Source organism: Lissotriton vulgaris, chromosome 1_2 (assembly GCF_964263255.1).
Source record: "Lissotriton vulgaris chromosome 1_2, aLisVul1.2, whole genome shotgun sequence".
Classification (NCBI taxonomy): Eukaryota; Metazoa; Chordata; class Amphibia; order Caudata; family Salamandridae; genus Lissotriton; species Lissotriton vulgaris.
This window is the reverse complement of record NC_141686.1, coordinates 129,546,378-129,560,933: the sequence shown is the minus strand read 5'-3', so window position 1 is coordinate 129,560,933 and position 14,556 is coordinate 129,546,378. Positions and strand designations below refer to the sequence as shown.

General features: G+C 44.0%; 1 protein-coding gene across 1 annotated transcript in view; it reads right to left on the bottom strand.

Annotated features, from left to right (window-relative positions):
• PTN (pleiotrophin) overlaps positions 1-14,556 on the bottom strand; it is a 266,890-nt gene that overhangs the window by 65,950 nt on the left and 186,384 nt on the right. Inside the window, exon 4 of the mRNA XM_086952975.1 lies at positions 11,857-12,018. Within this exon, the coding sequence (XP_086809101.1) occupies positions 11,857-12,018 (162 nt within the window). The remainder of the gene's footprint in view (positions 1-11,856; positions 12,019-14,556) is intronic.

The window sequence follows — 14,556 nt, the reverse complement described above, 5'->3', positions numbered from 1 at the left end:
GTCTGGGGGCTCCTCCCCTCTCCAGAGGGTGTCAATCAGAGGACGCACTGACAGTGTGCCACCAAAATGGTGGTACACTGTCAGTGCGCCTCCTCAGAGCTTCTTTGCCTCTGGCCCCGCATCTGGAATACGGAACAGACGTAGAGGGAAAGGGGTTCTGTCATTTGCATGTGGCCACGCACGCATGCAAATAAGGGAATGCCCTCTTGAGGAAGCGCTCACAGCAGGAGGCGCACAAGGGTCTGCGGCCCCTTCTGTAATACTAAAGTGCTCCAGGGACACGCAAACCGGACGCAAACGCCATTTGCGCCCATGGGGCACGTCTATAATATGGCCCCAGAGTGTGACAGCTGTACTACTGAATATTGACACCAATAAAATTGACATAGAAGAGTATCGAGGGACAAAACATTGAAGGAAAGTTCATATGGGGAAGTATAGATTTACTAATTCTAACTACGTATTCACTAGCTTATGTACCTATCAATAATTGTATTTACATTTTATTCTCCATTTTCTGTCCCACCAATATTGTGTGTTCGATATTCAGGATGCACAACACGGTGACATGAATGCTCAGTGGCTGATGGTGAACAACCTTTACAATGAAACTTTTACAACACACTACCATTACAACGCGGTCATTACAACGCAAACCATTACAACACATTGCGCTGGGGGGCGCTCTAGGATAGGGAATAAGTTTAATTTACTATCCAACACCTTCCCTAGTGTCCACGGGGACTGGAGTTGGAATAGTAAATTAAACTTTTCACTATCCAGCACCCCAAAGCGCCATGCGTTGTAAAGGTTTGCGATGTAAAAACCGCGTTGTAAAGGCATGCGTGGTAAAAGTATGCGTTGTAACGTCATACATCCTTGGTTGATGTACACTGGTCCATGAGAGGAGGAGGGTCGCACCACTTTAGGGTTGATATCTTTGACTATGTGCCATCATAAAATATTCATTTTGCTGTCATTTGTGGGACAGCACATTGATTTTTTAGGAAAAATGGACAAGAACATAATTATAGTCAGTTATAGTGTACAAGACTAGAGCCCTACCAGTTCCCACAAAAATTTGAAAGCCCAACTGAGGGCAAATCATTGCCTTCTACTTGAGGTGGAAAGCCAAGTATGCAGATAAAGATGTCCATACTGCTAGGGAAGCATTTCACACACAGGGCCTGATTTAGAGTGCTGCGGAAAGGGTACTCAGTCACAACAAAGCATCCTTTTTGCCACACTTTGACATTACCGGACTGAGAACACAAATTAGCCCTGACAATTTTATCGGACTGGCCCCCAAAACGGAGAGGAGGTTAGGGTGTGGGCAAGGGTACAAGTGTGAAGCTCTGCTGCTAAACTAAACCAGCCCCCAGCACTGCTGCTTTTGTTACTGGAGGCTGGTTTTGCAGCACTGCTCCAAAACCGGCACGCACCCTTCAAGCCTCCTGGGGAAATGCCTGATGCCCGCTATGACCAGTCCAGTCCTGCACACTGAAGTTCCGCCCCCCTCATTTAATGTTGGGTTGACCTTCAGCATGTAAGCAACGCACACTACTCCATCTCCACTGCTGTCATATATCCGTAGGGCCATAAGAGGTTTTGCCATTTTTTACCACCTTATTTAATGTGGGAGAACAACTGGCATGTTTTTACTTGCACACCACCATCCAAAACATGGCGATAAGTGAAAGTAAAAACATTTTCATGATCCCCATGCTATGGGAGAAAAATCTGAAATCCCGCTTTGGAATTTTCTTTATGAAAATATGAAAAGATATTGTAAGAGTCCCGTATGGCTCCACCATGTTGTTGGCGCCACACAGCACACATTTATTTTTTTTTAATTATTTTTTTTAATTTCCAAATCAGTTTATTGAAATTATGACAATCGGAAAAATTAAGAGAGAATCATAAAAATTTCTTAAACAAAAAAAAAAGGAATATACATGTTCAAAATGGCGCATAGAGTTGCATTCAAGATCCAATATCAATAACACAGTGTAACAGCAATAACCTACAGGGCATATTCATTATCATTCTTTGTAAATCCAATGATACTGATGGGAAAGCCGCTAAGCTGAAGATAGGAGCAAATTGAAGCGGTCTCATGCGAGCCCATTTTGAAGCTCCTCACAGCACACTTTTAATGCAACAGATATCCACCAGGCCGTTGGACGTTCCTAAATAAGGCGGGTGGAGTAACCTTGGTATGGCAGTCGTAAAATACTCTACCTTTCTGAATGAAAATAGGCCATCCACCGCACTCAAAATCAGACTCTCAGGTGGAAATTCAATTATAAGGAAATTTCATTAAATGGAGCAACACATTGTCAAGGAAAGTAGACTGCTGTTAGGGATGGCAAGACACAGCTGTGGTGTCCCCTAGAGCTCATGTAGCAAGAGGAAAATAATGTAAAAAGCATTGTAGAGTGAGAGGTTTTGGCTCCACCCCATTATTGCGCTTCCTTTTTGCACACATTTGGTTGTGTAGGTGTTGTGTTATGGCACCTATAAAGAAGTTGGATTGTTCATATCTGATAGAGGCATTGTAAAACAGACCCTATGTAAAATATGGTATAAAGGGGCTTAGAATGATGTAATCCTGCAGCAAATAAAGTAGGACATGCATTTAAATTGTGAATTCAATGGCAAATACACTAAGGGCTTAACATGGCCTAATAATTAAAGTCAGGCAGACACATTTTAAGGAAACGCCTGTTTTTGCATGATCACCACCAAGGTTTTGGGCTGGTGCTGCTGGTTTTTCGCCTCTGAGAGTGCACTGAGACCTGGTAACCAGACCTCGGTGCCAGTGCCCTGACCCTTTAAAAGTGTATATTTATTTGGCCTATACTCAATTGCATAAGGTAGCCTACTTGTAGGTCCCTACTATATGGATCAGGGGCACCCAGAGCCTGTAAGATAAAGTGTCCCTTGTGGACTGCAGCACTGATTGTGCCACCATGATTGTTACAGGCAAAGCAAGAGTCCCAATCTGCCACTGCTGGGTGGTGGAGCAGTTTTCGAACTACTCGCTCAGCTTGCCATTTAAGCTAATTACAATGTTCAGGCTTTCCCTTTTAATATAACGAAGTCACCCCTAAGGTAGTCCTATCGAGCCCTAAGGCAGGCTGCTTTACATAAAAAAGTAGGACATGTGTTGTGATAGATCCTAACAGTAAACACCCCAAGTTGTTGTTTTTGCAGTAGAAGGGCTAGTCCATTGGCGAGTACAAGGTTACATGTTGACAACTCAGTTGTACTAACCTCTGAACGGGACTACTAAAGTTAATGCTTGAAGGTATCAAATTAACCTGGCTTGATTCCCAAGTTGAGTTTAATGTAACTTTTAAGTAAATGGTAACTTTAGAAAGGCTAGCAGCCAATTGTCTTTTTTCTTCTAGTGAAATTAGCTTGTCCACCACCGCCTTAAGTCTATCCACATCAAAGATGCTAACTTGATCCTTATAATTAATTATTATATAAACATTATTTGTAATATAAGTCCGACCTGCTTAACACTGAATAACCACTTATGTTAACAGGTTGGATCATTTTCCATTGCCTGATCCCTTTCTCAATCATTCTCACATTTTAGTAAACTTTTGACCAAATCAGAAAATAATAAAATTTGTTTTTGAATAATTTTTTTTTTACATTGACCACCTAGCCATGGTAGCCTCAAACAGTCTATCTATTTCTAGTAGTCTTGATGTTGATGTCTCCACCCTTGGTTCATTAAAAATCTCTTTGAAGAAAATAAATTGTTAAGAGCATTGGAAAACAATTGGAGAATCACCTTCCTCTTCCAATCTTAATCTTCTCAGGGCAGTCAGAAAACTCTCCAAGAAAAAGATTTTAAAGTGTATCTGCCTCATAATAAATCCAAGGTTAACAGTCTCCAATTGATACAATCTCCAAAGGTGATCTGGCCCACAGCGTTGGCCGGCTATCTCATTGTCCGGTAGTTAAGATCATGGAGAATATAAAGGGACAAAATAATTTGGGCACATGCAGCAAGTGTCTGTCTTAAGTTAGTAAGAATAACATAGATGTGGCCCTTATTCTGGAGGATTACTGCAAATGACTAATGCAGTCAGACTTTATTCTGTTTGCCCACGTACAGGCTAATTCTCAGAAAAATTGAGGAATGTCAAGCTTTTTCAGGATAATGGATACACTGGAGTTAAAAGGGAAACACCTCGAGACAAAATCGTAAGAAATTAGAAGTTAAGTCCTATTGTAATGCCCAAATGCTTAGAAAGCCCTTTTACACATACCCTAAAAGAAGGGGTTACTAATCCCTTATGGGAAGGAATTGCTTATGTATTAAGGTGCATCCTCGCCAGCTAATTACCGTCTTAGCTTCATATTAGTTCCACTGAACAGAGTCAAGACATGGTGTATCGAATACCTTTGCCAGAATACAAAAGTTAAAGTCAAATTAGTCACTAAGGAAAATAACAAAACCAAAGGCGGAATAAGATTTAAAAAACGTAAAAGGTATACTGGGCTGCCAGGTTGGCACAGCTACAAGGAACTCATGCATGGAAGGAGAACCACCAGCGTTGTAGAGTAAGAAAACATTCTAAGCAAACACAAGGAGAGGATGGACGAAGCACTGAAACTTTTCAGACACTCACCCCCAGTCACAGATCTGGGTTGAGTTCATCATCGTTCTTTAGCTCACTTCGCCACCTCAGTTCGGACACAGCTATATGCAAATCAGTCTTGACCCTGCTCCTCATGGGAACAGTCCAGCCTGAACTGCCAAGCAAGGTCTTCTCTGGATCAGAAACAAGCATCCTGGGACCAGTTTCAGGGTATACAAACATTCTTCTGAATTGTTTTGCCGCACTCGACTGGTTACAATGAATGGCCCAGGGACCAACATAAACCTTATTTTTCTCCACTGTGTGGAGACCCAGAGGACCACCCGCAACCAAGGAATACTGACAACCATCATTATCGCATATCACCACCATCTGAATAGTCGAAAACCTTGAATTGATGGTAGTCTGGTTTGTGAATGTCAGTATAAGGCTGACCAGACAATACATTATGTTTAGAGCATCTGCAGTGAAGAGACAAACAAGCAAAAATGTCTGGAAATAATGTCAGCTACAGCAGTGCTTCATACAGAGGAGGAAGGAGGCACTGCAGGCTTCGGTCGCTATCCGGAGGAGTGTACTGAAAAGCTGGCAGTCGGACCAGAGGTGTGTGGGTAGACTCTGTGATTCCATGTGCATGTGGATCCAGCCCCACAACCTGTGGCATCTGCCAGTATGAGGGCACGGAGAGGAGCAGATGGGGATTGGAGCGGAGGTGCGCAGCATGTTTATAATGTGGCTTTCACTGAAACTGTCATGGAGATGTGTGGTGCTCATACTGCAGTAATGTAGACACTGAAATCACAGCAGTAACTTAAAGGATGAATACAGTATCTGAGTCCTTATAATCATGGCCATTGGATTTATGTTGAAGCGGAGGACCACATTGTGGCCTTATTGACTAAATTATGTGGCAACAAAAAGCAAAGTTTGCAGCCTAACGCTGCATATTTAGTGATAGCATTACTTCATTGTGTTATGTTATGTTATGTTATGTGGGGATATTTATATAGCGCACTGTCTCTCCAAGGAGCAGCCTGGCGCTCCGACTCCATTACTGATAAGATGGTATGCTTTTACTGTTTGTTGGTGTTTTGTTCACAAAAAGGTCAGACCAGTGATTTGCAAACTGAGTCGGCTAGCCCGTAGATCCATGTTTTGAGGGATTTTTTAAATGTCTGTTCAGAAGTAATTGTGCAAAGATGGGAGGGCAGTTTGTTCCATGCTTTAGCTCCTATGACTGCCAGAGATTTTCCTCCCTTTGTGGCCAGTCTGAACTTGGGGACAGTAATCAAATTGGCAGTAGCTGACCTAAGTTCTCTTGTGGGATGATATCTGTTGAACTTATTGTACAGATATTGTGGGCCACGCTTGTGGAAGGCCCTAAAGGTGATCACTAGGACTTTAAAAAGAATACGCTTCTGAATAGGAAGCCAGTGCAGCGTGTCCAAAGCTGCCGATGCTGATGATTTTCTGGGCCACCTTAGAACCAGCCACGCCACTGAATTCTGTACCATCTGTAGTTTATGCAGGGTAGATTTTGCCACCCCTGCATACAGACTGTTACAGTAATCTATCCTTGATGTAATCAATGCAATTGCTACAGAACAGCGGGCTGATAGAGGCAGAAAATCAAAAAACTTTCTGAGGCCTTTTATGATATTAAAACATAGGCCGGCAACTTCTCTCGTTTGTTGTTTAAAGGAGAGCATCTCATCAAATTTTATTCCCAAATTCCGTGCTGCGACGATGGTATTTGGTGGGGCTTCCGCGTCAGATGGCCAACAGGTGCGCGGGGAGAAGAGTTTGTTTTTCCCAAATGGTAAAATCTCTGTTTTACCAGAGTTGCATTTGAGGTGATTGTTGTGCATCCAGTTAAAGGTCGCAGTCAGACACTCTTTCAGAACTTGTTCGGCTTTTTCTGAGTTGTCATCCAGAACAAGGACTAATTGAGTGTCGTCTGCGTAGGCTATAGTACTGATGTCATAGGATGCAATGAGGTTGATCAGGGGAGCCATGTAAAGATTAAACAAGGTAGGGCTCAAACTTGAGCCCTGGGGCACCCCTGAACCAATCAACTTCTCTTCCGAGTGGAATTGTCCAAGCATGGTTATCTGTCTTCTGTGCAAGAGGAAGTTTTTAAACCATTTTAACACAGTGCCCCTTATGCCTGCCTTAATTAGGCGATGTAATAGGATGGCATGGGAAACTCTGTCAAATGCTGCAGATAGATCTAGGAGGATTAAAACTGCCCTCTTACCTAGATCTAGTGCAGCTCTTATGGTTTCCGTGGTTGACAAAAGCGCTGATTCTGTGGAATGATTTGCTCTAAACCCTGCCTGGTTTGGGTGAAGGATGTTATTTTCTTCCAGGAATGTTGAAAGCTGCTTATTGACAAAGGGTTTCGTTACATTTACATATGGCAGGGAGTTGAGAAATGGGCCGCAGGTTAGATAGAACTGATGGATCATGGAGGATCTTTTTTTGCAGTGGTTTGACTACTGCGGTTTTCCATGAGGTAGGAACCTCTCCAGTTTGGAGTGATGTATTAAGAATGGCATTAATCATGGGGTTTACTTCCTCTTTAATTGCATGAAGCAATGAGGGGGGGCAGGGATCAAGCGGCGAGCCAGATTTAATTTTTGAGATGATTTGCGAAGAGTCTGCAAGACTAATCGTAGTAAAAGTATTCCAATTGACTGACCCAGACTTATTGTCTTGTATGGTATTTTTAGGGCTCACGTACGCAGCACGCAAGCGCTGCTCAGGAGGGAAGCTGCTTAGGAGGGACCTCTTGCCATCGCACTGTACTTTTTGGAAACTCGTGCATGTTTTTCAATGTTTCCAATGAGTACTCGTGTATGCAAAGCGGTTGCCTTGCGGGAGCGAGCAGCTGCGCCATCTGTTTGTAATAATACTGCCTGCAGCTGCTCACTCCCGCAAGGCAAACGCTCTGCATCCACGAGTACTATTTCACTTTCACGGACGCAGTGCCGTGCTTGTCTTTCAGCGATTGTTCTTCCCAGTTGTCGATTGCTGTTACTATGGCTAGAAATATCATATACCGTTTCTGTAGAACGCACCTTCCTTAAGGGTATGTTGCTACGATTCACAGATAACTGATGTTTATTCTTACTGAAACACTGGTACTCATTATCGACCTTAGAAGGGTCAGGGTAGAAGTTTGTTTTGCCTAGCTGTGATTTTTATCTGTGACCCACAGATCGTGGCATTAGAAGCATTAGTTTTCTGAGCAACCAGCCTGGCGTGGATCTTGGATTCATTAGACTTTTAAAATTACATATATTGAAGAACACAACGATTTTCACACTCTTAAATTGTTACTTGTCGCTACAAAAACACAGTATAATTCAATGCTCACAAAAAATATTCCTTGGACTGCAGGCAGTCATTCTCAAGGCTGGCATATTCTTTCTTTCGCTACAGCGATAAATGTTTTTAATTATTTAATTCTGCAGATCTACTCCCTGCACTGCTGTACAACAGCCTCCCATGAGATTACATTTCTCGAGGTAGGTGTGATGCATCAGAGAGGGGCACCGAAGTGGGTGCCGGCTGGGCACACACAGGCTCTTTGTGAAACCAGTGCAGTAGCTCCGTGGTCCGACGCTGTAACAACTGCTATCAAAAGGCGCTGCAGCGGTTCCTATGGGAGCTTTTTATCTGGTAAATGAGGAATGCAATAGGTGCAGCATTTACAAAACTCTCGTAAATGCGAGACCTATTGCATCGCAAATGCTTGTTATGAATGGTAACTCTGTCTGGGGAAAAGTTTGACCAAATTAATTCCAGTTTAACATACAATTGCAGCAATAAGCAGCAGAAAGGTGACCGATCATTTTTTGTGAATGGCTTTCCACCGTGCAGCAACATGTTTTGCTGCGTTTATAGTAACTTTGATCCGTTTTAGTTAGAACATTTTTTTTAAAATCTTCAGATTATGCAGCAGATGGTGGATTATGCGGCAAATGCAGCAAATCCATAATTATGCAGAAAATGCTGTAATAGCAAAATTACATAATTCCAGTGGTCCTGCATTTTATTTATAGCTCGCACAAGTCCTACCACCTTGAACAACAGCCGTGGCGCTCCCAGCAACTCACTCCCACTGTGAGCCTTCTCCTGCCACAATGAACAGCACTCACATGGCTGAGCATCAGTCATCACTTCTTACAGGCTGGCATTTGGATAAGTGCTTGAGTGCTACCCCTGGAAGGCGTGCATATTTAACATCATATCATTAACAGCACAGAAACCTTACACAGGGTTTTGGCACATATTTTTTTGATTTGCTGATTTTAAAAATATTGGACTTAGCTATGTTTCCATCTACTTAATTAGTTTATCTTCTGAACTACATGTAAGTCTTACGTTTTTTTAGCCAATGTATTTGGAATTTTTTTCTGTAAATGCACCTCTTGGGTTGCAGTCCATCCTGCACCTGAATTACCCTGGATTGAATTCAGTTCACTCACTATGACTATGGGAGAAAGCTTGATGCAGGTAACTTTTTTTTGACAACTGCAAAATTCACACATTTTGCAAAATTGCTCGAGATTTTGAACGTGCAAAATTGCGCATTATTTTTGCCTACTGGACACTGATATGAGCAAAAATGTCCTGCAGCGGACGCTTTCTTCTCAAACCAATCACAAAAATGTCCTGCAGTAGTTGCTTTCTCCTCAAACCAGTCTCTTCCCGATATCTCGTGAGACTTTTGAACGCATAGTATTCAGGGACAGATATACAAGCCCCTTGCAACACTTTTGCGCCGCCGTTGCTTCACTTTTGTGACGCATTTAGCAGCATAAACAATGCGGCCAACTTAAAACGTGACGCATCTAGGGAGATGCATCACGTTGTAAAGCCCTGTGTCACATTATACTTGTGCATGTATGTATGTATCTTGTAAAGCGCACTGCTGCCCTGAGGCGTCGTGGCGCTGTAGACCGCTGGGGAACCCGTCCTGGCTATCCCTGTGAGATGGTCCCTTCTGGATATCTCCAAGGTGAAACCAGGCATCCCCGGCGAATGTGGCGGGCCGTTGTAGAGATGAGGCAAGCTAATGCCCAGAGTTGCCAAGTGTGATCCCTGGTTAGAGTAGGCACCGAGGCGAGAATTATCGAGCCCGCTGACCCTGGTCCACGACCCTGCCGCGTCGGGAATTGAACCCTGGTCCCGGGCCGTTCTCTGCTTCCGGGTCTGCCGCCTCTAACCAGTGAGCCACACCACTCCACTCTGTGTCAGGTATAATGTATGCAGGATGGGCGTTCTTATGCAGAAAAGCCTTGTTTAAGTGACGCAGTGAAATCTAGAAGATTTCAGTTTACCACTTCTAGGACGCCACTGCGTCAAAACGTAATGCCTGCTTGAAGCAGGCGTAAGGAGTGATGCCGTACAATAAGAATAGGCCTCAACATGCGTCGCTGGAGTTGCGTTGTGCTTGCAACACAACTCCAGCAATGCGTGACTTTTGGGCCAACAGATGTGTCGGAATTTCTGACGCATCTGTCAATCCTTGCGCCATGGTGCACCGCATTGTAAATACGGCACATACATGGTAGCGCAAGGGTATTGCAGGCTGGTGAATGGGAAACTGACGCATCTACAGATGCATCAGTTTGTTGTAAATCTGCCCCTCAATGTTCAGATGAGAAATGGCAAATTAAATTAACAAAATGTTGTGAAAATGAAAAGAAAACCGCAAACCATAGGACTGTGTTGAGTTACGCCCAACTGTGGGGTACGAAGGGGGGATAGTTCGAGCATTTTTTCTTCTACAGATTTTGGTTCTCTCCAGAGAACAATCCCCAGAATTAAAGTCCGCTGGGATTTTACTCCTACGTGATCTCCTCACCCTGCTCTCTCCACACCTGATGTATCTTCTGCCGGTCTGCGTCTTCTGTGGATACCACTTTCGTGCCTCGGCATGTATCAGTTTAGCGCCAAGACACTACTTCAGTGGTGAACTGTTGGCTTCACCAATAATTCATATCATACAGTACCAGCAGTAATGGGGTGATGCTCCAGCGTGCAAGAAAAACATCCAAGGAACGCGGAGATCAGAACCGTTTGATAAGGTCTATGTACGGTCCATGTAGGGCCGACTTTAGGGTGGTGCGACTGGTGCGGCGGCACTGGGCGCCTACCTGGAGGAGGGAGGGGGGCACTGTGTTTAGCAATAACTTAATATTTAAAAATACCTGCTACAGAGTTCTTTGTGCATCCAGTTTTCCAGCAGCAAACAAATGTCAAGATAATTCTTGTGATTAATGTTCCTGCTACAGAGAGAGATCCGAGTTTTGTTTGGTGGCAGTTTTGACTCACCATAAAGTAGTGCATAATGTTATTATGCCTGCTGAAAAGAACAGATCTGTCTTTTATGTGGAAAGCAGAGTGGATTAGTAAAGCCAACTGTTATATTCTGGTCTTCTCCTTCCCTGCTGCTCAGCCTGTGTGTGTGATGTCATCAGAATGTTCGTGTATGCATGGTTTGAATGTGTGGTCAGTTTGAGTGAGTGGGGCTGAGCAGCTGGATGCTGCTCCCGGTGGGGCCTTCTTTACTATCTAACCTACGACTAATAGATCTACTTAATTACACCAACGGCTACTGGATTTGCTTACCTCCCAAAGTACTTTCATCAGTTTAACACCAACCTTTATCAGTGCTTTAAAACAAATTAGAACATTGGAATGTTGGGAGCTCCATTGCAGACAATGGAGTGCTCCCTGCTTCTACGGCCGGTAAAGGCCCGCAGAGCAACATTCCAATGTTCAACAAAGGCTTCTCGGAGCTCGAGGGGATTTATATCCCCTCGAGCTTCGAGAACCCTTTGTTTAATTTGTTAGAACATTCTGCCCTCTAGTGACAGAATGTTCTAATAGCCTTATAGCCCTTCGTAGCAGGGCTATACCGGCAATTAAAGTACTGCTGTCTCGTTAAAGTCCCTCGCCTTCGGCTCGGGCCTTTAACTATTCAGCGGGCCTTTAATAGCCGGTATAGCCCGCTACGGCGTGCTATAAGGCTATATGAAATGTATATGAGAGAGGCTATAGGAGATGCGGGGCACTTTTGCTGGATGGTAGTGAGGGAACCGAGGAGGAAAGAGGTCATGTGGTAGGGGCGCCAAAAAATATTTCCGCGCTGGGCGCCACCAGCGCTAAATCTAGCTTTGGGTACATGACCGGGGCGTGTGCATTCAGCGACATTGCTTACCTTCCGGCTTGGCCTTGTTCACCTTGCCGCAGGGCTTGGAGATCGTGACGGTGTTCTGGCACTCTGCATCATGCAGAGCCCTCTTGAGGCTCCCGCTTCGGATCTTCACCCCAGTCTCGGGGTCGCACTCCCCCCAGGCCTGGAACTGGTACTTGCACTCAGCTGCAAAAGACAGGAAGAGATGGATCAGCGGATATCAAAGAAGGGGGGGATGTATAAACGCGACGGAGGATGCATTTTGAAATGTCACCTACTTACTAGCTGCATTACAAATCGTTCATTGGCAGGTATCACATATCGACCTGCATGATTATAGGTATTAATTACACATGTTGCAATATGTTGCCCCCTGTAGGGGGGGGGGGGGGGGGAAGGCCTACAAAGGCAGCTTCTTTTTGCAAATTAGTTGTCACCCAAACTGGTAGTTATATAGCTGCAACGTTTCCCAGGTTCATGTGTGATATGCTGCCCCAGTCCAAGTTTTTTTCATTTGAATTCTGGGACTTGCAGTCCTATTTTATAATGGAATGCAAAAGTTCCAGAATTCACAGGAAACCCCTGGGCTGGAGCATGGCATGACGCATGAACCTGAGAAACGTGTCAGGTCTGTGGTTAAGTAACTAATCAGTGGTGTATGATTGCAACTGTGGCCCCAAACCATGTGTACATTCCTTTCCAAACTGCAAATCGATGCGGGTGTGGGGGGGGGGGGGGGGGGGGGGGGGGCTTTTTATGCCCCATCCAATTTGGAATTCGAAAAATAATTTTGTACAGTAAAAAACCCTTGTGCAGATGAGCACTCGGCCCCACACTGTAAGAGAAAGATTAAATGTGTTTATTTTTTCCATACTGTGTTTCGGTTTTTACGTTTTTAAAGATAGAACGTCTAATAATCATGACTGGGCTGGTGTTAATGAGAAAATAGTGACCTCTGGTGGACAAAAAAGGGAATGTGACTGGCGTAAAAGCTTATCCTCTCAGACGGCAGACACCCTGGGCCTAATTTATGAAGGCCTTGCGCCGCCAGTGCGTCACTTTTACCATGGGAAAAAGTGACGCACCGGCGGCGCAAGGCCTTCATAAATAAGGCCCCCTGTCCTTTCTGTGCAGTTCGTGCTCAATGCTCAGCCTGGTGCTCTTCTCACCTCTCAATACAACTGCTTTTACTGGATGCAGGACGTGCTGCTTTTAATGACCAGAAGGCACACCGAGTACATTACAGTGACGTTAAGATTAAAAGCAATGTGAAGCAAGAGAACAGAGACCATTTTGAATGCTGACCACTAACTTGCTGCTGCCTTATTATGCACTTTAGTATCTATCGGAGTGCAGAGTGAGAATTTGCTCGAAGTACAGACAGAAAACAAAAAGCAATACATCTGTCTCCTTTAAACTACAAAAAACAAACACCCACAAAATAGCCTTTGAAACTTGGACAAAAGTCACCAACTTCCACTAAACTGGAAATCCTAGAATTTGGAATATCTGACCAGCATGTGTCTACGCCCCAGCAGGATTGATTCCAAACACTATTTGCATTTAATCCTGGCATTGCAAGTGGTAATTGTGTAAAACTGCAATTTTTTTATGCAACAGTGTCTTGGGATACTACCAAAAGGAATGTGTACATAGACAAAAATCAGATCAAAGGCAAACAGGGTGTTTTCCAGTGTGTTAAAATCAAAATGGTGTGTTATTCCTCATTCTGGCCTGACGCATTCCTACAGCATGTAGAATGAGAACCTTTACTTCAACTCTGGGCTCATTCTACAACCTAGATTCTGGGTTCATCTTGGGAATCCTTTAGTCTCCACCTCCAGTACAAAGCATCCTTCTTGATTCCTGCTGGAATACCAAAGGCCAGAATTAGGAATAACAGGCCATTTTGCTATCAACACATTGGAAAAAGTTCTGTTTGCCTGGTTACTGGCTCTTCCCCAGATTGTCTAGGTTATGTTCCCGCCACAAAGTCAATTGCATTGTTGGTCTGATGTTCCCCATGTTTCCTTATCTGACAATGCACCAGATACCTGCATTAGTGTCAGTTTATCACCTGAATAAAGCAATAGGCAAAGGATCTGCCACTGTTTGAAACTAACTCTAGCACTCTTTAGGTTGAGTCTGGACAGCACATGCGCTGCGCTGCCCTGCAAGGCATACTGTATTCGAGTATGGACTTGAAGCTCCGCCCACTCTCCGCCCATATATTTCATTGGCTTGTGTCATGTCCTTTGTAAATACTGGCTTCTGATTCATTAATAGGCTTGTTAATCCCTCCGTAGTACCGCCTTGTCTTCATTTGTAACCTCCCATGAGGACTGGCCTTTTTACTTATGCTGTTACACGGTATGTCTTATTTAGTCTGTAAGCGCTATTATTTTTAATGCGTTTCTCGTACTGCAGCCACAACATGTTTTATTGCAACATTCAGCACGCCATGCACACTTTCACTTTCAAAGCAGCTTACAGACTAAATAACAGGTCCCGTGTAACAACAGTAGTAAAAGGGCCAGTCCTCATGGGAGGTTACAAATGAAGACAAGTCGGTACTAAGGAGGGACTAACAAACCTATTAATGATTGAGAACCCAGCATTTACAAAGGACAATGGCACAAGCCAATTAAATATATGGGCACGGAGATTCAATCCTGTTCTGAAATACCGCATGCCTCGCAGAGCAGCGCATGTGCTGCCCAGGCT